At 46.1% G+C, this 27,339-nt stretch overlaps 1 protein-coding gene across 1 annotated transcript in view; it reads right to left on the reverse strand.

Moving 5' to 3' along the window:
• Positions 1-6,633: 6,633 nt before the first annotated feature.
• NAT8L (N-acetyltransferase 8 like) overlaps positions 6,634-27,339 on the reverse strand; it is a 47,629-nt gene continuing 26,923 nt past the window's right edge. Inside the window, exon 3 of the mRNA XM_035138309.2 lies at positions 6,634-7,068. Coding sequence (XP_034994200.1) covers positions 6,701-7,068 — 368 coding nt within the window. The 3' untranslated portion in view covers positions 6,634-6,700. The remainder of the gene's footprint in view (positions 7,069-27,339) is intronic.

The raw sequence follows: 27,339 nt of genomic DNA on the forward strand, positions 1-27,339 counted from the left end.
TCTCGTACACCTCAGGTAGTGTGGTTGCTGACCTTGAGCCAGACATCTTGGAGAGTGAAGTCAAATGGGCCTTAGAAAGCATTGCTAATAACAAGGCCAGTGGAAGTGATGATATTCCAGCTGAACTGTTTAAAATTTTAAAAGATGATGCTGTTAAGGTGCTACACCCAATATGCCAGCAAGTTTGGAAAACTCAGCAATGGCCAGAGGATTGGAGAAGATCAGTCTACATCCCAATTCCAAAGAAGGGCAGTGCCAAAGAATGCTGCAACTACCGCACAATTGCGCTCATTTCACACGCTAGCAAGGTTATGCTTAAAATTCTACAAGGCAGGCTTAGGCAGTATGTGGACCGAGAACTCCCAGAAGTGCAAGCTGGATTTCGAAAGGGCAGAGGAACCAGAGACCAAATAGCAAACATGCGCTGGATTATGGAGAAAGCTAGAGAGTTCCAGAAAAACGTCTACTTCTGCTTCATTGACTATGCAAAAGCCTTTGACTGTGTCGACCACAGCAAACTATGGCAAGTTCTTAAAGAAATGGGAGTGCCTGATCACCTCATCTGTCTCCTGAGAAATCTCTATGTGGGACAAGAAGCTACAGTTAGAACTGGATATGGAACAACTGATTGGTTCAAAATTGGGAAAGGAGTACGACAAGGTTGTATATTGTCTCCCTGCTTATTTAACTTATATGCAGAATTCATCATGCGAAAGGCTGGACTAGATGAATCCCAAGCCGGAATTAAGATTGCTGGAAGAAATATCAACAACCTCAGATATGCAGATGACACAACCTTGATGGCAGAAAGCGAGGAGGAATTAAAGAACCTTTTAATGAGGGTGAAAGAGGAGAGCGCAAAATATGGTCTGAAGCTCAACATCAAAAAAACCAAGATCATGGCCACTGGTCCCATCACCTCCTGGCAAATAGAAGGGGAAGAAATGGAGGCAGTGAGAGATTTTACTTTCTTGGGCTCCTTGATCACTGCAGATGGTGACAGCAGTCACGAAATTAAAAGACGCCTGCTTCTTGGGAGAAAAGCAATGACAAACCTAGACAGCATCTTAAAAAGCAGAGACATCACCTTGCCGACAAAGGTCCGTATAGTTAAAGCTATGGTTTTCCCAGTAGTGATGTATGGAAGTGAGAGTTGGACCATAAAGAAGGCTGATCGCCGAAGAATTGATGCTTTTGAATTATGGTGCTGGAGGAGACTCTTGAGAGTCCCATGGACTGCAAGAAGATCAAACCTATCCATTCTTAAGGAAATCAGCCCTGAGTGCTCCCTGGAAGGACGGATCGTGAAGCTGAGGCTCCAATACTTTGGCCACCTCATGAGAAGAGAAGAATCCTTGGAAAAGACCCTGATGTTGGGAAAGATTGAGGGCACTAGGAGAAGGGGACGACAGAGGACAAGATGGTTGGACAGTGTTCTCGAAGCTACGAACATGAGTTTGACCAAACTGCGGGAGGCAGTGCAAGACAGGAGTGCCTGGCGTGCTATGGTCCATGGGGTCACGAAGAGTCGGACACGACTAAACGACTAAACAACAACAACAATGCCAATTCTGCTTCACATGAAGCTCTACCTTTTATGAGTCCGTAACCACTGAGCCTAGGGCTTGCTGATCAGAAGGTCGGCGGTTCGAATCCCTGTGATGGGGTGAGCTCCCGTTGCTTGGTCCCAGCTCCTGCCAACCTAGCAGTTCGAAAGCACATCAAAGTGCAAGTAGATAAATAGCTATAGTGGGAAGGTAAACGGCGTTTCCGTGTGCTGCTCTGGTTCGCCAGAAGCGGCTTTGTCATGCTGGCCACATGATCTGGAAGCTGTATGCCAGCTCCCTCAGCCAATAATGCGAGATGAGCGCCGCAACCCCAGAGTCGGTCACGACTGGGCCTAATGGTCAGGGGTCCCTTTACCTTTACCTTTTAACCTATCACAAATCAACTTAATCTGAAGGACCTAAGTTCTAATATAAAGAGGTTGAAAAGCTTGTTTCTGTCCATTGCAGGCAACCACTCAGCTCATCATTTCTGGTCAAAATTCTACTCCCTTATGTTCACCTTGTGCTGTGGTGATAGTTTCTGAGTGGTTAGACAACACTTACCGGTACATCCTGCACCAGATCAGATCTGACAGTTCAAGGGCAGCTCACTGTTCTAAGGCACCATCACGTGCCACAACTTTGGTGGGGCAGACCAGACAGGACCTCACAAGTTCAACCGGGGAGAACGGGAATTTTTGTCCTCCGGAATCAGGACCGTTCTTCCTAGGTTGAAAAACAATAATGGCGAAATCCCATGGTCACAAACCTACATTTAGGCAGGCTTATTAGGGTGCCACTCGCTTTCTGCAGACTGGGGCTATGGCAACCAAAAGCAATGCTCCTTGCTGGAATACTAAAGTACAGTGGTGCCTCGCTTAACGAATGCCCTGCTTAACGAAATTTCCGCTTAACGAAAGGATTTTTCGAGCGGAGGTTGCCTCGCTAGACAAATTCGTTTTATGAAAAATTCGTCTAGCGAATCGCGGTTTCCCGTAGGAATGCATTGAAATTCAATTACTGCATTCCTATAGGCAAAAAAAAATTCAAAAACATTTCAATGCATTCCTAGGGGATTCGCTAGACGAATTTTTCGTTATAAGAAAAGACCCGTGGAATGAATTGAATTCGTCTAGCGAGGCACCACTGTATAAGGCAGACACTGCTGAATCTACAAGCCAGATTTGCCTCTTGAAGAAGTAGGGGCAGGTTATACCAAACTCCTGGATGAGTCAAGAAAGCTAAGCGCAAGTTTGTTTCCCAGGCTGAGTTGTGCCCCAAAACAGTGCATTGCATAAATGTGTTCAGCATTGCATAAAGAGGTTGTTATGCCACCCATATTTGGGTCCCGTTCCAGTGATGGCTCACACACTCACACTCACACACACACACAAAATGAAGGCACTTTATGAACAAAATCCATTGGGTCATTAGAGGGGTTCCACACTAGGAAACTTAAAAATGGAAAGCGTAATGCTTGTGGTAAACAAAAGAGGTTTAAAGACTGTCTCAAGGCAAATCTTAAAAAATGTAGTATAAACACCCACAATTGGGAAACACTGGCCTGCGAGCGCTCCAACTGGAGAACAGCCTTTACTAAAGGTGTCATGGGCTTTGAAGACACTCGAACTCAGGATGCAAGGGAGAAACGTGCTAAGAGGAAGGCACGCTTTGGCAAACCCTCACCGTGATCAACTTCCACCCAGAAACCTGTGTCCCACTGTGGAAGGACGTGTGGATCCAGAATTGGCCTCCACAGTCACTTATGGACTCGTTGTTAAAACCATGTTTATGGAAGACAATATTACTCGGCTCAGAGGGATCATCGAAGAAGAAGACACTAGGAGAACCTTTTTGCCTTTGGAGACGTAAATGTTTGCTTATAGGGATACTGGCTGACACACAGAGCATTCTGGTATTCTAACATGGCACTGGAAAGCTGAACTCCCGTGGCTACTTCATTCCAGTTATGCTCAGCTTGGTATTGTTAACAGTTTTCTAGCAGGCCAGTGAATAAAACTACAGATGAAGACAATGTCAAAAAGAGTGTCGTGGGATGAACGGTGGTGCCGATAGCCTTTTGTCTTTGAAGACCTTAATGTTTTTTTTTATGGGTTCTTCTGAATGACATGTGGAACATGCTGTAAGTCTAACATAACGTTGGAAATAATATTCACTTTATAGACCATGGGCCACTCTCATTCCCACCCCCACCCCCTGCTCATTCAAATTGGGCTATAAAGCATGATTTAATTCTCCAGAAATCTTTTAGCGCAGTGACAACACAAGAGGGTGGGGGGGGGAGATTAAAAGGCACAAGCAGTCATTTTATTTCACTTTTTTCCTAATACTTTATATTATTCTGTGTTATGCAGTTTAATGAAATCACTGAAAACAGCTAGAAAATATTATACCAATTTCTGTACACTTTACACCTCTATTCTACACCTTCCCACGATACACATTTTAGCTTCAGGAGAAATGTACAGCATAGAAATTTTTAAAAAATACATTCCGTGTCCACACAAACTCAGTTCCAATAAGTACATTCTGTAAATCAAATTTAATCTATATTACTAACCAATTTGTTTTTATTGCTGGGACATAGTTGGATGCTGCCATTCTTAGGTATAGCAATGTCTGAGGCAGGAAGAATACCTACACTGACAAGGCATTAAGTAGTTAAAAATAAAAATAAAAATGTTTTGGCTTTTGTGAATTATTCTTACCACTTTATTTGGCTGAGATCTTATCGTGTGCATGGAGGTTGTAATGGCTACTCTTGCTCTGTGCTAGGCTGTCACTATTTTGGGGGTGAGATTCAATCATATACCTGCAAATTATGGTTGTGCAATTAAAGTTGATTGGGCGTTCTTGCACAATAAAGTCCCTTCCCCTCAGATTGGACTTTTTTGCAGTAAGAAGAAGAAGACGACTACGACTTTGGATTTGATATCCCGCTTTATCACTACCCGAAGGAGTCTCAAAGCGGCTAAAATTCTCCTTTCCCTTCCTCCCCCACAACAAACACTCTGTGAGGTAAGTGAGGCTGAGAGACTTCAGAGAAGTGTGACTAGCCCAAGGTCACCCATCAGCTGCATGTGGAGGAGCGGAGACGCGAACCCGGTTCCCCAGATTACGAGGCTACCGCTCTTAACCACTACACCACGCTGGGGAAATTCAGTGTGGAATAACCAACTGCCTGATGCAATCTTGTACAACTTCCCCACAAAGAGATTAGAATGAATGCTCCGTGAAATCACAAACATCGTCTAACCTCCCTGCAACTTTGTGCAAACAAATCAATCAAAAGGTCATCTGGTAGAGACCTATCAGTGACATTTGTCTTCCATGAAATACACCCTCTCTTGGATAAGGAGAAAGCAGAAGCCGTGTTGGTTGGAGGAATAATGAGGGCAACAGTCATCCTCATCTTGACCCTACCAATTTTTCTGCATACACAGATTCTTCGCATCAATGGGCAGAGACCTAATTTTTGCCCTTGGGCATTTTTGGCTCTAGGGAAAAAAATCACTTCCTCCTTTGAGTTTATCCCTTATCGCATCTTTGAAATGGTACCCTCAAACATTTTACCTAATTTCTATCGAGGCGGTTTGAAAACAAAACAAAACGAGGAAATATATTAAATGGGGTTTCCCTTTAAAAGGCAGACTCTTCTGACCTACCCAAACTTAGTGCAACCAGAAATGTACTTGTCATTTCTGATATATCACATATTAAAGTTTAAAACATTCAGATTTCCCCTTGAGATATACGTCATGCAAAGTTGCTGTTTATTAAAGTAAGTTATAGAAGAAGCTGTAACCTAGGTTGTTATTTTTGTGTGTGTGTGACGGGCGCTACAGACACATGCCAAATCTGTGTTGCATTGCCGCTTGCATTGTACTGTACAATTCACAAATCTGACATCTTTAAAAAGCAGCGGTTACTTTTAACGGCAGGCTGTCTATATTTAGGCCACTAGCAATTGGTTGAAGGAGGATTTTTGCTTCCCCTGCTGCTTTCAGCCAAACTTGCCACTTGAGTTATCTGTCTTTTGCATATTGCTTTTTCTGAAGCATAGATTTTGGTGCACATAGTAGCATACAGGTGTGTTGCCATAGAAATAGAAGCCTCCATTTTGCCTCTGTGAAATGAGTCGGCAAAAGCTAGAGCTTGAATAAAGGAAGCAAAGAATAATAAACAAAGCTATACATGATGACCAAAAAAATTAAAAAAAATTAAACTACTGCATATACAGATGTCTGGCACAGAACTGCAGGTTATATATACATCAGCGCAGATGGTATTTCAACAATTTACATATATTACATTGGGCTCAGGGTTCAAAATACTTCAAGTCTTTTTGCTGGCTTAAGAAGAAAATGAGGATAAAAGAACAAGTCAGTTATCGGATGCACCGAGATTCTTTCAGACAGTTGACAGAATGAGGTACATCGAAAAAGTGCAAGATCAGAGCCTAATTGGCAGTGCTGTGTGTGTTTGTATCATGCAAAAACTTCCTTTTCATGCATTATAGCAAGCAGGGGTTTTTTCCCACATTTTTCTTTCAGTATTATTAATCAATACGTCATGGTAAAACGAATGCATACTTGTCCATGAAATACTGAGAAATGCATTCAAGTAAAATTTCTGCACTTAGCTGTATCATGAAGTATTACTATGCTTTTGTTAATATTTCGGAGAGTGGGGGGGGGCAGATATTCTACTCACGACACACACCGGACAAGCTATATTGTTATGCGTTTAAAGTTCCTGTGCTTATGTAGGTAACCTGGGCAAGACAGAGAGTGGGAAGGAGGGGAAAGCGTGGTCCGTCCTGAACTCCTTGGCTGTCGAGCAAACGTACGCGCCTCGAGAGCAGTCCGCCGTCACCTCCCGCATTTAGCACCGTCACTCTACAAGCATGTCGGGGGGGGGGGAGAAGAAGGGAGCCTTTGTTTGTACACGGAATTTGTACAAAGGAAACGAAGGGGGCGGGTGGGAATGAAATGATGGAATGGAGGGGGGAAATAAAACAAAATAAAAGGCAACCTGCAAATAAACAATGGCGAAACTCCCACAAAACACAGGCAGAAAAGATTTTGGGGAGGAAGGAAATAAACGCGGGGCCGTTGGTTTATTTCTCATTCTTATTCTTCGCGCAGCTGCAGGCAGTAGCGGTGGAAGCGGAGCTGGAAAAACATTCGCTCTAGAATAGAATGTGTCATCCCAGGCAGCGTGTAGTCTTCAGCAACACCTACATGCTTGAATCCCAAAGACTCGTACAACTTGTGAGCGGCCACCTTCACGGCCGTGGTTCCCAGTACAATGGCTGAGTAATTATTGACCATGGCAAACTCCACCACCTTCCGACCCAGAGCTTTGGCGATTCCTTTACCGCGGTATCTGGAGTCGACAGACATGCGGCGCAGCTCCACCGTGTTGTCCTCCTCGTTGCCCCTCGCAGCTACGATGCCCACCACGTTGCCGTTCAACACGGCCACCCAGAAGCAGGAACCTGCAGGTACAAAGCAACATGTGAATCTGCAAAACAAAACACAAAGGGCTTCTTCAAATACACATCTCTGGGGTTTATTGGACGTTTCCCCTGTCCCTTTTTGAGCTCAGAGCAACGTGGTGGGCAGTCAATACAAAACAGTTCGCCCTCGAGAGCAAAAATCAAGCAGAGGCGGCACTTTTCTAGAAGGTTCCCTCTAACATTTCTGTGCTTGCGTTCCCAAGAGCTCCATCAGTGGCTCTTGATATCTAGCGTAAAAAAAGAATTGTGACCCTGAAGAACCAGAAAATTGACTATGTAACTCTCGTCACCTGAGAATCTTATGAATCCCTCTACAGTGGTACCTTGGTTCTCAAATGCCTTGGATCCCAAATGCCGAAAACCCAGAAGTAAGTGTTCCAGTTTTCAAACATTTTTCAGAAGCCGAACATCCGATGCATCTGTCGGCTATTGTTTCCAGGGCGCCTGCACACCAATCAGAACCTGTGCCTTAGTTTTCGGAAGTCAAACGGACTTCCGGAACAGATTAAGTCTGGAGCTTTTGTTTTTGCTATTTATTTTGCGTTTTTGAGGCTTTTTCGGTTAATTTGTTTTTGTGGCCATGTGGAACCCGGTTCAGCTACTGATTGATTGTGTGACTGCGGAAATGGATAAAAGGCCCCCATCCAAACGACGACTATCCCATCCAAACGATGACTATCATCAGTGCAGGTAAAAATAAATATTTTTTTATTTTGATCATCTACAACTACAAAAAAACCAAGATCAGGGCCACTGGTCCCATCACCTCCTGGCAAATAGAAGGGGAAGAAATGGAGGCAGTGAGAGATTTTACTTTCTTGGGCTCCTTGATCACTGCAGATGGTGACAGCAGTCATGAAATTAAAAGACGCCTGCTTCTTGGGAGAAAGCAATGACAAACCTAGACAGCATCTTAAAAAGCAGAGACATCACCTTGCCGACAAAGGTCTGTATAGTTAAAGCTATGGTTTTCCCAGTAGTGATGTATGGAAGTGAGAGCTGGACCATATAGAAGGCTGATCGCCAAAGAATTGATGCTTTTGAATTATGGTTGCTGGAGGAGACTCTTGAGAGTCCCATGGACTGCAAGAAGATCAAACCTATCCATTCTGAAGGAAATCAGCCCTGAGGGCTCACTGGAAGGACAGATCGTGAAGCTGAGGCTCCAATACTTTGGCCACCTCATGAGAAGAGAAGAATCCTTGGAAAAGACCCTGATGTTGGGAAAGATTGAGGGCACAAGGAGAAGGGGACGACAGAGGACGAGATGGTTGGACAGTGTTCTCGAAGCTACGAACATGAGTTTGACCAAACTGCAGGAGGCAGTGCAAGACAGGAGTGCCTGGCGTGCTATGGTCCATGGGGTCACAAAGAGTCGGACACGACTAAACGACTAAACAACAACAACAACACTGTCTTATTTATTTTATAGTACAGTACATTGATTATTCCTTTCATTTTATGGATCAATGGTCTCGTTAGATAGGAAAATTCATGTTAAATTGCTGTTTTGGGGGTTGTTTTAAAAGTCTGGAACGGATTGATCCGTTTTGCATTACTTTCTATGAGAAAGGGTGCCTTGGTTTTGGAACGGACTTCCAGAACGGATTCAGTTTGAGAACTAAGGTACCACTATATATTGCAGTTTTTCTCACTACGGTGCAGTAGAGCCTCGACTTTTTTCTAGCAAGGCCTGATGAATGTCTTACTCACATAACGCAGCAGGGCTTGTGGCTGCAACGCTAAAGATTCCTGGCAGGCCAGGAAAATGTATTTGCCTGTCCAGTGGAGGTTGAAATACTTCCACTTTTTTTCATCTTCAGCTAAGAGCAGGCATCCCCAAACTTCGGCCCTCCAGATGTTTTGGACTACAACTCCCATCTTCCCCAACCACTGGTCCTATTAGCTAGGGATCATGGGAGTTGTAGGCCAAAACATCTGGAGGGCCGAAGTTTGGGGATGCCTGGCTAAGAGCGTAAGATGACAGTTCTCCTCTGCAATACACCCTCATCATCCGTTTCTATTTAGCTGTTATGAGCGACAGACCTCCCTTCCATTAATTTGCTCCTGTTCCTCATTTGTAATGAGACAACAAATTTGTCTTTCCTGTCCTGCAAACTGGTGAGGAATATTTCACCACACTTCTGCAATAATCAGAAATCTAGGAGAACAGAGGAAGATCAACAAACCGTAGCAGGACGATACAGATGTCACCAAGTGGTAAATTACTAACTTCCACGTACACCGTGGGAAAAACCACAAGGTATGTTTTCCTTCTGCTATCGTGTACATACAGCACAATTTGATTTTGATTTTTTCCCCTTAGCTTTGATGTTTGTTTGCTTTTTTCTAGAAGTTACTTTGGAACTCAGCTAATGAAAGATGCAATTTCTTATATTCCTTAAGAGCTTCTGGGCCTGCTGCAAAAATTAATATATTTATACTAATGTTCACTCAGAAGTAAGTCCTATTAATCAACAGGGCTTGCTCCCAGGTGAGTGGGGATAGCATTGCAACCTAAATGATATTTTTAGAGCTCCGTGTGAACATGACCCTGTGATTTCACTCCACGATTTGATTTGATTTTTTGTCTTAGAACAGATTTTAAAGGCAGGAAAAAAGGTTGTCATCCGTTTCTTGCCATTTTGTGCCATAGTAATCCAGCGCTTCTCACTGTCACAGCCCAAGATTTGAGGCTAGGCCTTGAAATAATATTCACAGGGACTAGAAATGCATGTACGTTTAAATATTACTTCTGCTCAATCAGAAGGCAAACATTACTGGTAAATAATATACACAAACAAATTAATGCATTCTTAAAGAGTGAAACACCCCTGGGAAGTTTAACCTTGCTTCTTCTTTCTCTCTCTCTCTCTCTCTCTCTCCTTGCAAGCATTTTGATGCACTTTATTATAGAGGTGCCAAATCTATAAGACCCTGGACCTTATAAAACTCTCTGAGGTCACTGATACATTACACATTGTCCCCCCACATCTCGCCACACAATTCAGCCAGTCCATGCCCTTAACAGCTTGCAAATGGTTCTCTCGGGATCAGTTCCCACGTGTCAACGGGGGGGAAATGACGGAAGATGAAATAAAAAGAAAGTACAACTCTCAAACTCTCAAAGCAAGATGTGGCTTTATGGAGTGATGTCATAGGCTGGACTGAGTTAACATTCCCCTTTCTCTTTATGCTTTCCAAGTTAATTACGGTACTTCTGCTTCGTTTGGTGTTTGCATTTGTATATTTGTGGGAGATTTTCTGATGTCTGCTTGTAGTGCTTGGTTTTTCTATACATTTCCAGGTAAGGACTGTTAAAGGCATAGTCACAAGTTACCTATCAAAGGCAGGTTGAAACCAACAGCATCCAGGTGTATTGAAAGCTACAGAATGAACCAACTTATGACAATTCCCCCCCCCCAAAAAAGAGCAGAAGCCAGAGGAAAGCATGTCTTCACTAAGGCCTAATTTTAATGTGATGTCTGTTAATTAAGATGTTACTCTTGAAGCCTTGCATGTATCCAGTATCTCATTTCAACTGACCACCTCAGCTTTGAATGCAGTTTTGGCATGCTAGAAATCTGTAGCTTGGTTGGGCATGTTAATCCTAACAAAAGAGAGAGAAAACCGCAATGTAAAACCGCATAGAAAAATTTTGTGCTCAACAGCACCATCTGGTGTTGCATGTTTATAACACATTTAAAACACTTTTTTTTACTAATGTAGCCAAGTCCATACCCTCAGACAGAATGCATCCAAAAGAAATCAAAACCATGCGTTACTTTTTCAATATACCAAGCTATCATGATTCACAATTCTCACATTCAGCCATAAACTCAATCCATTTCTAGCCCTGAATCAGTACAACCATAGTCACAAGTCTGTAAATTCCAAAAAGTTAGGACAGGATGAGCTAAAATAAAAATAAAAATCCTTGCTTCTCCTAACCCAAGAAGTATTATTATTTTTAACCCTTAGCACCAGCACCCGTAGCTTTTTCAACCAAGATTTCTGCACAAGGAGCTCACTTGCCATCCAAAATTTCACCATACATATACTTGCCATAGTTTCCACTGATGGATTTAAAAACACAATTCTCTACTTATTAACTCATGAATATAACCCAACAAGGTAGTTCATGGCTTCTCTGGTAGATCATAGCTCATCAATACCATATACTAACAGCAGCACCATTTTAAAAATAGGTTTATTTTAGGAGAGCCCTACTAAGCGAGCATATATGTTCCCCTTCAGACCATTATCAATATGCATAGTTTTGCTGATTTTACAAGATATCATTTAAAGTAAAACTACATTAACAAAGCACAGGATGAGAATACCTTTTATTATTTCCAGTTGCTCAGCTCAGCTGAATGCCACATTTCTCTCTCCATTAACTGCTTTGAATATATCACCAATCCTGTTTTCTCAAGAAATTGCTTCCCAAATAGCGAACAAAGTTTAAAAAATTTTATTTAAAAAATGTACACTCTTTACACCAGAGGATTTTACAACCAAAATAAACCATGACTTTGCTTTTCATTCATGTTAATCTCCTTCTTTTAACTCCTTGTTCTGAACCTCTTAAATCACATATATTTCCAAATACTGCCCTATACTTCCCTACCCCCCGGTTTCTGTTAGTACGATCTTCCGAACCTAATATCGTTTCCCGTTGTGTTAACCAAAGGTTGTATTTGTTGTTCCGTATATTTCATGTAGGGACCCAGGTGGTGCTGTAGTTAAACCACTGAGCCTAGGGCTTGCTGATCAGAAGGTCGGCGGTTCGAATCCCTGTGACAGGGTGAGCTCCCGTTGCTTGGTCCCAGCTCCTGCCAAACTAGCAGTTCGAAAGCACGTCAAAATGCAAGCAGATAAATAGGAACCGCTACAGCGGGAAGGTAAACGGCATTTCCATGTGCTGCTCTGGTTTGCCAGAAGCGGCTTTGTCATGCTGGCCACATGACCTGGAAGCTATACGCCGGCTCCCTCGGCCAACAATGCGAGATGAGCGTGCAACCCCAGCGTCGGTCACGACTGGACCTAATGGTCAGGGGTCCCTTTACCTTTTATATTTCATGATATCATCTTGTATCCTTGCACATTTTACCTATTGCGTATTAAATTTAAGCTCCAAAACCAACATCTTTCCATGAACTATTTTTTGTCTTTATTTAGGAATGTTGCTAAATAAAAACTAAAGATTATATGGGGGGGCGCGCAACCAAATTCTGTGTTTCTCCGCCTGTCGTTTATCATTATCATTAACTTTCTCCTAACCGTTCAGATAAGTGTTTACTCTCCACGCAAGAAACATTTCAGCAAATACATTAACTGGTTCCCAGAGACTCAGAGCAGAGACTTTGCCAAGCACAGGCAATGCCAAATGGGTAAGCTCGCGACCACGTGGTATCACATTCAGATGGGGGCTTACAACAACCTGAGCCACAGATAAATTCATTTCCTTACTTTAGCAGCCAGGATTACGATGACCTCTAAACCTGTTCCAACCAAAACCTGGTACAAATTCCAGTTTTCCAGCAACTGAGGCAAAATTGTGATTTGACATTCAAATAAGTGAATTCAAATAAGAACTCAAATAATAAGAATTCAACTAAGTGGTACTTTTCTATTTTCCAGTGTTTGTTTGTTTTTTTCCCCAGTGAGAGAGCACAGGCAGTATATAATTTCTAAAAGTAACAGACATGTATGTATATTTTTTTTATAACTCAGGGGTAACCAGTTCAAAATGGCCAAAGGGCAGCCAATGGTTGCCAATTGTTGTCTCCCCCAGGCATAGGCAACCTTTGGCCCTCCAGATGTTTTGGACTACAATTCCCATCATCCCTGACCACTGGTCCTGTTAGCTAGGGATCATGGGAGTTGTAGGCCAAAACATCTGGAGGGCCAAAGGTTGCCTATGCCTGTTATAATCACTCATACACCACTGGTCTTCCAGTGGCCAGGTCCCATTCCCACAATTCTTCAGAAGGAGAGATTGAGAACATTCCCCACCCCCGGCAATTTCCACTAGAAAAGAACAGTTCAGACACAGTGAAAATGCCTAAGGATCTTTCAGAGAGCCTTCTTTCCTTGAGCAGTGCCGGATTTACGTATAAGCTAAACAAGCTATAGCTTAGGGCCCCACTCTCTTGGGGGCCCCCAAAAAATTAAAGGAAAAAAAAACTGGATGTACATTTCCAAAATATAAGAGAAAAAACAAATGAAGTAAAACCTACATACAGCAACAGTGTTTTGTGTTGCGTAGGCTCCTATGATGTAAGTCATGGGCCCCACCTACTAGCCTGCTCCCTAAAATATCACTGGTTTGCTCATTTCTATATGTAGGGTAGGGACACGGGTGGCGCTGCGGTCTAAACAGAGCCTAGGGCTTGCCGATTGGAAGTTTGGCACGATGGGGTGAGCTCCCATTGTTCGGTCCCACCTCCTGCCCACCTAGCAGTTCGAAAGCATGTCAAAGTACAAGTGGACCTGGAAGCTGTCTGGGGACAAATGCCGGCACCCTCGGCCTATAGAGCGAGATGAGTGCGCAACCCCAGAGTCATCTGCGACTGGACCTAATGGTCATGGGTAGGTAATTTTACCTTTATATGTAGGGTGCCTACATTCTGCATGGACGTTGCATGGCAACACGTGCAAATGGCTTTAGATACCTATTAGGTCCATAAATTACCATATAGCATATGTTCAACACAAACACACACACACACAAAAGCGACAATTTCTTGTTGACAAAGGACAGCTGGACATATAAAGGGGCCCATTACCTTCAGTACCTTAGGGCCTCATCAAACCTAAATCTGGCCCTGTCCTTGAGATTGGAAATATCTAGCCAATAAGGACAGTTATTTGCTGCAATTCATCTACAGACACTCGCTTCAGACCCACACCAAACAGCCAACCTACTCGAAGCACTTCCAACGCAAGACCTTAAGAAAGATCTGCTGGGTTAGGTCAATGGGCCAGCATCCTGTTCTACAGTGGCCAACCGGGAAACCAGCAAGCAGGATTCAAACGCAAGACCAACACTCTCCCATCCTGCAGTTTCCTGCAGCTAGTATTCAGAATCATTGCTACCTCAGACTGTGAAGGAAGACCACGGTTCCATACCCTCCGACATTTCTCCAATGAAAACAGGGGCGTCGTAACGGAAAGCGGGACATTCCGGGATTAAATCAGAAACCGGGAAGGCTTCTGTAAATCCAGGACTGTTTTTGGTAAATAGGGACACTGGGGAGGGGGCTGTTGCTATCATGACTACCATACCTGCCAAGTTGTTGTCCGAGAAATAATGGACCGGGCCGGAAGTAGCGCTGCCGCCATTTTGGAACTGGGCGGAGCATGCTCAGAAGCGACTTTTGAAGCTGCTTTGCCCAGTTCCAAAATGGCCGCCATGCCAGAAGTCGCACTGCAGCCATTTTGGAACTGGGCAGAGCAGCATCAAAAGTCACTTCTGAGCATGCTCCGCCCAGTTTCAAAATGGCCGCCGCGCCAGAATAAACCGGGAAAAAACAAAAAAATCTGTTTTTTCAGCTAGGAACAGCTGGAAAAACGGGGATTTCCCGGGGAATACGGGAGACTTGGCAGCTATGATGACTACTAGCCCACTGACAACCCTCTCCTCCATAAATTTGTTCAATCCTTTCTTTAAGCCATCCAAGTTGGTGCCCACCAAACTGCCCCTTGGGGGAGCGAGTTCCAGAGTTTGACTATTTGCTGTGTGCTTTCGTTTCTCTGTCCTAAATCTCCCAACCTTTGCGCTTCTCCACCCCCACCCCCCAGGCTGAAGGTGCACGAGTTCTAGTCTTCAGGGGGAGAAACTTCTCTGCCTGCTTCCTTCATGCTGCACATAATTTTACAAACGTCTATTGTGTCGCCTCTCGGTCACCTTTTCAAAAGACTCCTCTTGCACGGCGTCCCTGAATCCCGTCAGAATTTACTCGAGATTTCTTCTGCTGATCTCACCAACGACGCTGCAATTATGGTCTCAGCGAGAGGAGCTTAACCAACACAGCCTCTGAAGACTGGGTGGAAAGCAGCAGGCGGGTTTTGTTGCTTTGGCACACAACAAGAGAGTTTGCTTTCCTGTGCTTTCCCTCCTGCTGCCCCATACGCTCGCCTGGCTCTTTCTTATCCCACTATTCAGCCCCAGTGTTTCTGCCCCCACGTCTTGCTCTTTCTCCCGCAGCCACCAAAATCCCACACGTGTGTGGGCTCTGCCAATCTAGCCCCAGGCCCCAACTACCCCTAGCCAGATGTAGGGCACTAAGACTGGTTCCACAGCAATGTGCTTAGGGGGCACAACTATGACACAGTGAATTGAGCCAAACGGAAGGCGAGAGGTAGGGGGGGGGGGTTGCCAAATGTTGGCCTTGCTCAGGGCATCGTGAAGATTTGAAAGGCCCTAGCTCCAGCTACGCTGAGCTGCAAGTCTTCCCTCGCCAAGTGGAACAATTCTGGCTCTCTTCCAGAAGAAGAGAATGTTCTAGGCAATCTCCTCTTGGGGAGATTTCCAAAGTGTGGGCACCACCACAGGAGAGGCCTGTGCTTGGTCACAGCGCTCACCCAGCACCCAAGAATAAACTGACTCTTTCAATCTGAACCACCTTTAAAAAAAACATGGCAAAAGCTGCAGGAGAACCTCGAGAACCGTTCATTGTGAATCACTGCAAAGGCAAAGGATGCCTTTAAATGCACAAGCTCACTGGGTCACCTTTGGCAAATCAAGAGAGGGTTCCTAATTTGCATGAATCAACATGAGACTGAGTAGTGGATTTGCAGGTTCTACAAATCCTCTTGTCCCCATTGGGCAGGCGGTGTTGCGGCCTGGTGCCGCCCCCCCGCCCCCACAATCCTGTGGCAGTTCTAGGTGTGGGGCCTGGTCGGATCATAGCTTGCCTCCAAACTGGTCAATCAAAGGCAGGCTGCTGAGCAGGACTTCCCCAGGGGTGGGGTCAACGGCGCCAGCAGGCTTCACTTGGGTCCGCACCCTGGGAATAAACAGAAGGCCTGCCCAGGCCCCTTCGCCCACCCACCCTCCCTCCAATACTGGCTATTTGCTGGCGCTTGACCTTGCTATGGACATTGTTGGCCGCTGTTTTGGGAGCCGGACCCCTTGGGGGGTGTACCCCTATTTGATGAAGGTCATAGGGCCCACCCAAGGTTGGGCTGACTCTAGAATACACTCCCAGCAGATGGGCTGGAGTTAAAACGGTATACCCAATGCCTTAGGCAAAACCTTCACATCTGGAATCAATAAAGTTATGGCCTATTGGACCCATTCATTACTTATAGTCATTGTCCCTGTCTGGTTATTTTACTATATCGGGGCGAGGGGGTCACTGGGCCTTGGCACACAACTACTGACCTTGTGAAGTGACCCAGGGATCAGGACTTGATGATAAGTTTCAGTATTCTGAAAACTAGGGAGCTATATTAGGGGTGGGGGAGCCAAAACGCTGAGAAGTTGCATTTTCTCCTCAAGTGAGGCCAATAGCAACTTGGTGAGGGTTAAGTGGGAAAGGTAAAGGTAAAGGGACCCCTGACCATTAGGTCCAGTCGTGACAGACTCTGGGGTTGCGTGCTCATCTCGCATTATTGGCCGAGGGAGCCGGCGTACAGCTTCCAGGTCATGTGGCCAGCATGACAAAGCCGCTTCTGGCAAACCAGAGCAGCACATGGAAACGCCGTTTACCTTCCCGCTGTAGCGGGAAAATGCTGTAGTAAATAGTCTCTCAGCTCTGCTGCTCTGATCCAAGTCACGTTTTTCTTCTTCTTAAAGGTTTTTTTTAAAAGGACGGAGATTTCACATGCAAAGACACTCCCTCTTCCTTCTAAACCCGGAGGGATGATGGCATTATGGGGAAGGAGCTGAAGGAAAAAGCCTTTAAATGAAAAAACAGCACTTGTAAACAGCAAGAGAACACCAATGGCCGCCCCCAGGAACCAGCATTGCTGGGTCATATTGCCAGGGTTACAGTATGGTCTGGGAGCCAAGCCCTGAGATCAGAGGCTTCTGCTGGGTGTTCAAATCATCTGTTGCAGGTGTAGCTGACAACCCATCAGCTTGCGATGCAGGCAGAAAGTGACGGAGCCAGCAGCCAGTGGAAAAGGGTTACTGCGTCCCTCGGAGACTGGGGAAATAGAACTGGCGAGGGGACAAATGCACACATAATCTGTTTCAATTGGAAAAAGGCAAACTCCATTTTTAATACAAAAAGAGAATTTCTAATAATAACTTGAATAAACTTTGAAAGAAAAAAAGGAATCGGGGGTGGGGAAGCCTCTGGAACAAATATGCATTGCCTTTTTCTGCAAAATAGTCTGTAGAATATTCTCTGTGACGTCCTGCAGATTTCCTTCGAGAAAGGCAGGCTCCGTAGGTGTGCTTGGTTCAGCATGAGCATGCGAGTGGTTCTTGATCTTCCCGTACCCCAAGGATGCTGTTTCTGCAGGAATTAAAAATCCACCGTGTTATTCTCTCCGCTGCTCCTCAACACCAGAATACATTGCTGCGTGCATTTCTATCCCAAAGCGTGTGGTTCTTATTTAAGCTACGGGACTCTGCTCGAAGAACATTATCTGAAAAGCCCTTCTGCTCAGCATGAAACTGCACTTGGCTACTTGTAAGGTGCAATCCTGCACCCAGCATTCGGCCGGCTGATGGGCCGCAAGAGGTGAACGCCAGTGCCGCTCAGGTTTGCTGGTCAGGATGCCCGTGGGACGTATTCTGTGTTCTGCCTGAGATGGCGGCAGGTGTGTTCCAGATGGTGTTGGTGGGGGGGAGGGGTCGGCACCATAGGATCCTAAGCTTCCATGTTTTCTGACAACCAGTGCTTGAAACAATGCCAGCCCTGGGACTGGTGTGGTCAACTCCCTCCCACCATAGTCCAAGGACGAGGGAAAGTTGCCTCCTCTCTCTCTCACACACACTCAATACCAGCAAACTTTGGTACTTCATTGCTCTTAACATCTTGCGCTTGAGACATGAGGGTCTGGTTGCAGCTACGGAGGCACAGCAGACGAGCGCTCTTTGTCCACAAAGCGGACTTCACGTAACTTGTGACGGTTCTGCCGTCGCCGTTCTGGCTGCTCCTGCAACACAGGAGAGGAGATCTGGAATCAGTTGCTTTGCCCTGAACGCACTTTGTACTAAAAAAAACAACAACCCCAAAGCTTTCTTGCAGGCAGACACGCAGTGGGTGTCACCAAGAGTTAAGAGGAAACTGTCGTCCTTACAGGTCTGACAGGACAGCACAAGCATTGGCAAAGGAGAAGTAGAACAGAAAGAAAGAGAGGTGAGTAGTTTTAAGCACTAGCCCAGAGCTTCCCAAACTTGGGTTTCCAGCTGCTGCTGGACTACAACTCCAATCATTCCTAGCTAAGCAGGACCAGTGGTCAGGGATGATGGGAATTGTAGTCCAAAAACAGCTAGAGACCCAAGTTTGGGAAACCCTGTCTACTAGCCTGTCTGTGGTCTTTCATTCTCCAAATGCTTCCTGCTGCCAGTCCAAATGTCGGACCCAAAGAACAGCCAAGTTATATCGGCACAAAGCACGTGGCACGACCCCCCTTCCCTTCCTCCTAGTCACACACCATTCATTTGCAGAAACCTACCTTGGCTCTAGAAGCCAACACTGGAAGTTGTTGTAGCTACTCTTTTTCCACACCTGAAAAGATAGAAAAGAAATAATCTGCACTAGCTTTGAGAATCAACCTCTACTTTCCCCCTTATTCTTTCAGGAATCCACTCCTCCCCCAGGCTCATCTCCTCCCGCCTCCAACCATCAAACACGCCCACCATAACCCATGAAAAACACAGCCGATGTCCACTTGACCCCAACAAAATCTCACACTTACAGTTACGGACCTTCAGGCTGCCCACCCCATTAACATGCCGACTGCACAATAACCATTGTACTTACCAGCTGGAAGCCGGTGGATGCCTGTCTTCTGCAGCAGAGAACTCCATACTTGGCCCAGCATCCTGGGAACCCCACATGTCTGAAGGGTCTAGGTCATGGCTAGTGAAAGATCCACGGTGAGTGGAAGCCATCACCATAGCTGCTGGCTGGGGGCGTTTTCTCGTCCGTCAGTGCTAATGACTTCTGCAAACAAAGAAGGCCTCTCTACACAACCACTCTGGTGCAATTAATGCACAGGGTCCAGGAAGCAAAACGTACACCATTGAGACATGTTATGTGTGAAATGCAGTTCGGGCCCAACAATGGAACCCACGGGATTCTAAAATGGGTACTTGGTAGAAAGTACGGTAACCCCGTTTCCCACATCGTCAAGAGTGGAATAAACATCCAACTCTCACCAAGACGCTTCCATGCATTCTGGATATCCCAAATGGTTTGATGGTATAGCCTGAGACTGACCCAAATGTCCTTATCAAGCCATGCTTTCCCTGAATATAAAGGAACTGAGGGGGCTCTTTTCACTTAAACTCCTAGTCGTGTATGTGATCTCCTTTCTGATCTCAGTGGGAGGGTGAGGAGAGGGCCTCCCCTTCCTAGGCACTGCCTTCAGAGTGAGCCTCAATCTCTCCCACCCCTATAATTACTTAAGAAAACAAGCTACAGAGCTGCCTGCAATCCATTTGTGTATAGCTGGCCCCAATTCTCGAGTGAGTCACTGGTGGCAATTTTAATTCTGATTCACTGTACAAAGGCACACAAAGTTGGATCTTTCACCAGCTGTGTGTGTGTGTGTTCTTTAATAGGCCTCAGTCTAGCACCATTGGCAAATCTTAAGGCCAGATTGCTTGTGCCTGGTCTCTTAGTGTAGGTACATTGAAGAGAGGGGGGGGGGAGAGAGAAACTAAGACTAAGAGAAGGGGATAGGACCAGCAGCCAAACATTGTTGCTGTTGTTGTTGTTTAGTCGTTTAATCGTGTCCGACTCTTCGTGACCCCATGGACCAGAGCCCGCCAGGCACTCCTGTCTTCCACTGCCTTCCGCAGTTTGGTCAGACTCGTGTTCGTAGCTTCGAGAACACTGTCCAACCATCTTGTCCTCTGTCGTCCCCTTCTCCTAGTGCCCTCAATCTTTCCCAACATCAGGGTCTTTTCCAGGGAGTCTTCTCTTCTCCTCATCAGGTGGCCGAAGTATTGGAGCCTCAGCTTCAGGATCTGTCCTTCCAATGAGCACTCAGGGCTGATTTCCTTCAGAATGGATAGGTTTGATCTCTCAAGTGTCTCCTCCAGCACCATAATTCAAAAGCATCAATTCTTTGGCGATCAGCCTTCTATATGGTCCAGCTCTCACTTCCATACATCACTACTGGGAAAACCATAGCTGTAACTATATGTTAAACTATACCCCTTCATGGATCACTGCCTTGTCGTGGCAATGGGGCTTAAATAACTTAGAGAAGTTATGTTTTGACCAAACGTGATCCACCTGGAGGAGGAACCGGCAAGCCACTCCAGTATCCCTGCCAAGAAAACTCCCTGGAAGCCAAACATTATCTAAGACAAATCTGACAATTCCTGTATAATTAAGCTCTTTTACATCTTTCATTCAATTTTGCACTACAAATTGCAGTCCTGGCAGTTATGAGTTTCAAACATTTGCTAAATCTTGGGTCTCCATTGTCTGAAGTGGCATACTTAGTTAGCATTGCCAAGCTTTTCTTCTCTGCAGTACCCATGACAATTTCTAAGATTTCCAGATGTGTCCCCCAGAGACATACCGGTAATATATTTGTCTACAAACCATCCATTCTTACCTCTCCTATGTCTGTGGAAGATGCAGATAAAAGTCTGTGTAAATTATACATTATGCTTCAGGGTCAACGAGACACACTAGTCCAATTGCCCCATAGGAACCTGACCCCAAACACCGTTCCACTTTGGAGAACCTCCTCTGTGTTTGCTTGAGGTAAGGGAGATAGACAGGCCCCTCCTTTTCGTCACGTGACGGCTCCACTTTTCAACATCAGGAGCCGAATGCCTTCTGAATCTGGCCCTGTTTAGTAACCTAACAGCTGTGTTTCATAGTAGCCAAAGTGCCCAAGGAGGTGTTCAAAACGTACAAAACATTGCAATTGTCCCGTCCAGAGGTTATCCACCCGTGGGTAACTGTCAGCAAGTGTCGTGGGCCAGGAGTCAGCTTTGCCTGTTGAACAGCTGCCTGAAGGGGGAGAAGGCGAAGGGACTCCACCGGCAGATGATCAGCCTTCAAGGACGCAGAGAAGACACTGATGGGAACGAGTTGGTTCCGGCCTTCTTAAAGAGAGCTCTCAGCAGCGGCCCATGGCTCTAGCTGGCTGCTTTCTGCTCTCCATCCTGGACCCTTGGGCTTTGCGATCATCAGGGTTCCCTGACCTCTGGACTGTGGAGTCTGCTTTCAGGCGAGTGTTCCTTAGAGACTCCCACCCTCTGCTTGCTCAGCAACGGGACTCAAATGGGGCTATGACAGAGGGCAACCCCATTTAGAACAGGTTGAACACCACACTGTAGTAGCAGTCAGCTGATCCCAAGTACTGATCCAGCACGTTTATTTCTATTTTTAAAAATTGAATTTATACCCCACATTTCCTCCAAGCAGCTATACTTACTTCTCCCTAGTTTATTCTCAACAATCCCGCAAGTTAAGGCTGAGAGTGAGTGCCGAGCCCAGGGGTCGGCAACCTAAGGCCCATGGGCCACAAGCGGCCCACGGGGGTCGTTTTACCGGCCCACAACCTGAGCCACCCACTCAGCAAGTCCCCGCGTGCTGCGCTAAACTGGCACAGCGCAGCGCGGGGACTCGCTTCCGCAGCGCTGGAAATTGTGGGGCACACAATGGGCTTCATGGCTGAGTGGGGGATTAGAAGCCTGGTCTCTTTCCCAGGTCCTAGTGCAGTGCTCTAACCACTACACCACACTATCTCTCACTAGATTTTACCGCCTCAGCTGACTCAGATGATACGCTGGGCTGGAAATCATCAGCACACAGAGTTGTCACCTCCCAGCTATTGCTAGAGCAATCTACGGTATTTCAATTTATGCACATGAAAAAGACTCATTTCCCCATATGGGGCACCATAAATGAATTCTACCTCAGACACCAAAAAGACGTGGGCTTAAGTTTGCTCATTTTCTAGGTCTTTCCAACAAAATATAAGCGAGAAGGAATTTCCCCCCCCAGATCAGATTGTCTGTTGACTTAGCCCTTCTTTTCTCTCCCCCCTTCTGCTACTGTTGTTGTTGGCTACACACACGCGGCTTGGCTCACTCACTTGAGTCATTCGGAACTACTACGATGACAGTCCTGCTGGGGAATTCAAGCCTTGGCAGTCTTCCGTTCCCATTTTTAATCTCACCCACCCAGTCCCTGTGCAGGTTGTTCAAGTGATGCTTTCACACCGCGGCAGGCAGGCAGCCACTGTGGCTGCATTTTGAAAAGGAAGCAAAGCATACATAACAGGGGCCTGAAACAGTGGCGTTTGACATCCTTCACCATAGTTTTCTTCCGGAGTGATTCAGGGAGCGCTCCTACCTGCAGGGTCATCACCCGGCAGTAATTTTAGGAGACTGCTGCTTGGCTCCATGGCTTTGGGGTCCCCACAAGGGTCCATTCTGTCTCCTATGCTATTTTAACATCTATATGAAACCATTGTGGGACATTAGGGGAGAGGTAGTACCTCCGGTGGGGGACACATCGTGCTCCCTCTGGGGTAGTTTGTCCACCTTTGGTCCTGCACTCACCTCTCACCTGTGGCTCCTAGAAGCTGTCGGCATGAGACAGTGGCCACACCCTGGGAACAACTTCGCCCCCCACCATTCAGCCCGGACACTGAGATCCAGCACCGAGGGCCTTCTGGCGGTTCCCTCATTGCGAGAAGTGAGGTTACAGGGAACCAGACAGAGGGCCTTCTCGGTAGTGGCACCCGTCCTGTGGAACGCCCTCCCAGCAGATGTCAAGGCAATAAGTAACTATTTTACTTTTAGAAGACAACTGAAGGCGGCCCTGTTTAGGGAAGTTTTTAATGTTTAATGCTGTACTGTTTTAATATTCGGTTGGGAGCCGCCCAGAGTGGCTGGGGAAACCCAGCCAGATGGGCGGGGTATAAATAAATTACTATTATTATTATTATTATTATTATTATTATTATTATTATTCGGTCGACTAGCTAAACCAGGTGAGGGTAGCTGATGGGTCTCAAACCCTCAATGAGTTAGGGACTCCCCCTGCATGCAAAGGCAGGCTCTGACAAATTGAGCGGACAAGGCCAAAATTGGGTCAAATGGTCAAGGAGTAGGTTTCTGCACGTGCTGCAGAGGGAAATGAGGAGCAGGTGGGGCTTGTCAACCTGGGAAGGTAGCCCATCTATGTGAAGGAATACTAAGAAGTAAACCCTACAAAAATCCGGAGTGAAGTCCCCAATAATAATAATAATAATAATAATAATAATAATTTATTTATTTATACTCCGCCCATCTGGGCACTCTGGGCATCTCCTAACAGAATATTAAACAGAATAAAAACATCAAACATTAAAAACTTCCCCCAAACAGGGCTGCCTTCAGGTGTCTCCTAAAAGTCAGATACCTGTTTATTTCCTTGACATCTGGTGGGAGGGTGTTCCACAGGGAGGGTGCCACTACCAAGAAGGCCCTCTGCCTGGTTCCCTGTAAGCTCACTTCTTGCTGTCTGGGAGCCACCAGAAGGCCCTCGGAGCTGGACCTCAGTGTCCGGACTGGATGATGGGGGTGGAGACGCTCCAAGATGGTTGGATGGCGCCTCGCTTACCTCTTTCCGGTAACTTGCACAGCCAAGCTGGTGCCAAAAGTATTGCTCTGCTTTCCTTTGGGCCACACCAGCGAGGCTTTGGGGGGGGTGTTATAGGGCAATATACAAATAATGACGGAAATAGAAAAGCACGGCACAGGACTTTTCTCGGAATTGCAAGGGAATACTTTGTTAGCTTGCTCAGGTGAGTGATCTTTATAGCCCTGCTTTGCACAACATCAGCAATGGAAACTAAAGTCATCTGCCTCAAAAGGTAGAGGCTGTTTCTTTGCACAATTATCTGCTTTGCACAGATAATTCCTACAATCAGGTGTTAAGAGATGAGAACAATGCAACGTAGCAGAGCAAGCAAGTCATTTGTCGCAAGGCCAAAGTTCCTCTCGCAATGCTTAGACACTCCTGCGGTGCTTTTTCAAACCGCTTTGACCTTTTCATTTTTTTCGCTTTGTTTTCAAAGCCAGTCAACAAGACTGCTGCTCGGGGGTGTGTTTTTACAGCTCCCAGTGAGAAATGGGACTTGCCAGCCATGTTAAATTTATGTCAAGCTGGAAAAGAGGGATGCCTAGGGGGTGCGGCCATCTGCCGCACAATGAGTAGAGCTGATGTGGCAAGTCGGCGCCTCTGCCTTTGATGTATGTTTCCGCCATCAGTCAGGTCGCAACGATGCAACGTTCTGGGTTGGAAACATTTGCACATTTCAGTGAGCCCACCCCCAGGGTTGTACAGTCCCTGCTGGCCCCTTAACGCTGAGAGATAACTGGGGAAGCAAGAAACCTTTTATCCATGTACAATTGGCAATCCTGATCTTCCAGGTTTTGAGATGGAGCAGGTATTTGGCCACTTGTTAACAAACAGAAGAAACACGCCTTTTAAAGAAATTTGCCCTTGGGCAAAGCACCAGGGAGAAACAAGTTATTGCCTGGTGTCTGGCTGTTTTTCTATTCCATACTGACCCAAGCCTGGTGGGCTCCAATGAGCCACTTCCGTTTATTACAGTAAATTCAACTCGAATATTGCCAGCTGGCTGGACATTTTGTATTTTAGTTCCCGTCTTTAATAAAGGCAATCGAGATGTTCCTCCAAGACTATTGCCCAAGAAGACTTCTTGATGTTCCCCCCAAAATAGGTAAATTACCCAAAATAGGTAAATTAGGACAAGGGGCCGAAGACAGCCAGGTCTTGCTCCAGGCAGCTTTTGCAAGGGACATGTTTGATTGGTCCTGCTAATCACAGTTTGGCTTAAAATGTAATGCGAATCAAGCTATTCTCTAACATAAATGTCATCATTCAGGAGCTTTCCCCTTCATGCAGGTGACATGACCCCATTATACCAAGGGGCACCATTTCTTAGAAGAAGCAATAGGTTTTGTTGCTAAAACCACAACTTGCCGGGTGCAACAATCTGGGGGTAGCTAGAAGACACAAACTGGATATAATCCAGAGTTAGACCTGTTTAGAATAAAGAAGACCTGCAGAATAAAGAAGCTTGGGCACAATGTTGTAACTCTCAAAGCAGAGTTATTAAATTTCCTCCATTACCTAATTTTTTACTACAGTAAGCATGCCAAAATGGATTTAGGATTCTGAAGAATTCCAAGTCCTCTGTTTGGTAGATTAACGTTAAATCTGACCGTGAAAGGGGCTGCTTATCAATGGGAAAGAACACCCCCTGCCCTGTTTAGACCTGGTTTTACTCTGCTTAGATGGCAAACTGTGAGCAGCAGTTATTTAACACGCCGACAACAAAAGATTGCCTGCGTAGGTAAACAGGGCCAGGTCCAAGACAATGTGCACCATATCCTCTTTTTACATATTCTTCACACAAGTCAGCTAGGGGAATAGATTAGTCGGGGAGTTTCAAAATTAGACGGCCGTGTCTTGCTTGTCTTTGTGAGTTACACTGTAATGGGCAAGAAAACATCTTTGTTTATCCCTATGTACACACCGATGCATTTATCAAAGCTCTATTAACGATGATGGTGATTATAATGATCACTATTACCATTTACCTGCACAGGTCCTGTAGAAGTGCTAGATTGGGTTGGAGGGAAAATATCTCCTCCTGACTGCCCCTCTATTCTCCGGAGGCCTTTTCCCACCCCCTCCCTTTAGCTCCATCCACTTCCTTGTTCTCTCCATCTCATCTTTTTTTCGTTCCCCCCCTTTCCCCCCTCATCCTCCTCTTCCATCTCCTATTTTCTCCGCTTCTTTCCAGCCACCAACCCTCCCCTCTGCTCCCACACTTTCTCACCTCCTCCAACCAACCTAACTATAGAAGCCCAACTCTTCTCTCCCACCTCCCTGATGTAAGTGTTTTGATATGATTTTAAATTTCTCGCTCGGAGGGATACCCACAGTTTGACTGTCTGGCTTTTTGTTACTGATCTTTGTAAGCAGCTCTGCATACTTTTTCAGGCTGAAGAGAGGGGGTGAAATGCTTCGTGTTTCTGCCAGTTGTATAGTATACGGAACAAAAAATATTCACATCTCGGAACAGTGAGGCAACGTTGGCAAGGTCCTGTGTTCACAGGTTAGTGGAAATAAAAAATAAACCGGACCCAAAAAAACCACGTGGAAAGGAGCAGTATTTTCTTGAAGGAGAGTTTGTGGGGATCCCTTTGTAGCAGGTGTTGGATCCAACCAAAGGCTGGGCAAGGTGCACGGGATCCTCTGGGATCCTCAATGAGGAAATCTGATCACTGGTGTGGGCGGTGGGGAGGAAGGGCAGGCCCGTCCTAGCTGTAGAGGCTAGTGGCGCGGAGAACCACGGCGCCGGGTGGTTCGCAGGGTTCCGGCGATCCGGCCAGGACTGCGCTCCTTCTCCGAGGACTCCACGCTGCGCCTCCTTCTCGTTTCCCCAGCGCTGGGTTCCGCTCAGTCGAGCTTCGCCACCAGTGCGCGCACAGCACCCAAGCAGCTCTTGCTGGTCCCGCGGTCCGCGCGCTGGTGGCGAAGCTTGACTGAGCGGAACCCAGCGCTGGGGAAACGAGAAGGAGGCACAGCGCGGAGTCCTCAGAGGTGGCCTCCCGCTGCTGCCGCGGTCCGCTTGGCACTCCCGGGCCCTTGGAGAGGCTCTGGAGGGGGACGCTGGAGGGACCTAGCGCCAGGGCGCTGGATGGGCTTAAGACGGCCCTGAGGAAGTGGGGTGGGGGGCAGGCCGCCCCAGGTGTCACCACTGAGGGGGTGACAAAATGCCGGGCGGCACTCATTGCGGGGCCTGCAGCGCGCCCGAGCCACATGTCTCTCCTGGGAGTGACGCGGTGGCTTGGGTGCCCGCAGGCTCCACGCTGCCCCAAACGGTCCGCCCGCCACCTACCATTTCCTTAATAACAATTTAAACAATTTATTAAACTCAAACAATATCATGATAAGATATGTATCCATGTTTGTTAACTGATGTGGTTAAACAATTTTTTTAAAAAAAAAAACCTTAGACTGAGTTTTATCACACAGGAAAAACTTAAAACAAATCCTTAATTCCTGA

Source organism: Zootoca vivipara, chromosome 5 (genome assembly GCF_963506605.1).
Source record: "Zootoca vivipara chromosome 5, rZooViv1.1, whole genome shotgun sequence".
Lineage (NCBI taxonomy): Eukaryota > Metazoa > Chordata > Lepidosauria > Squamata > Lacertidae > Zootoca > Zootoca vivipara.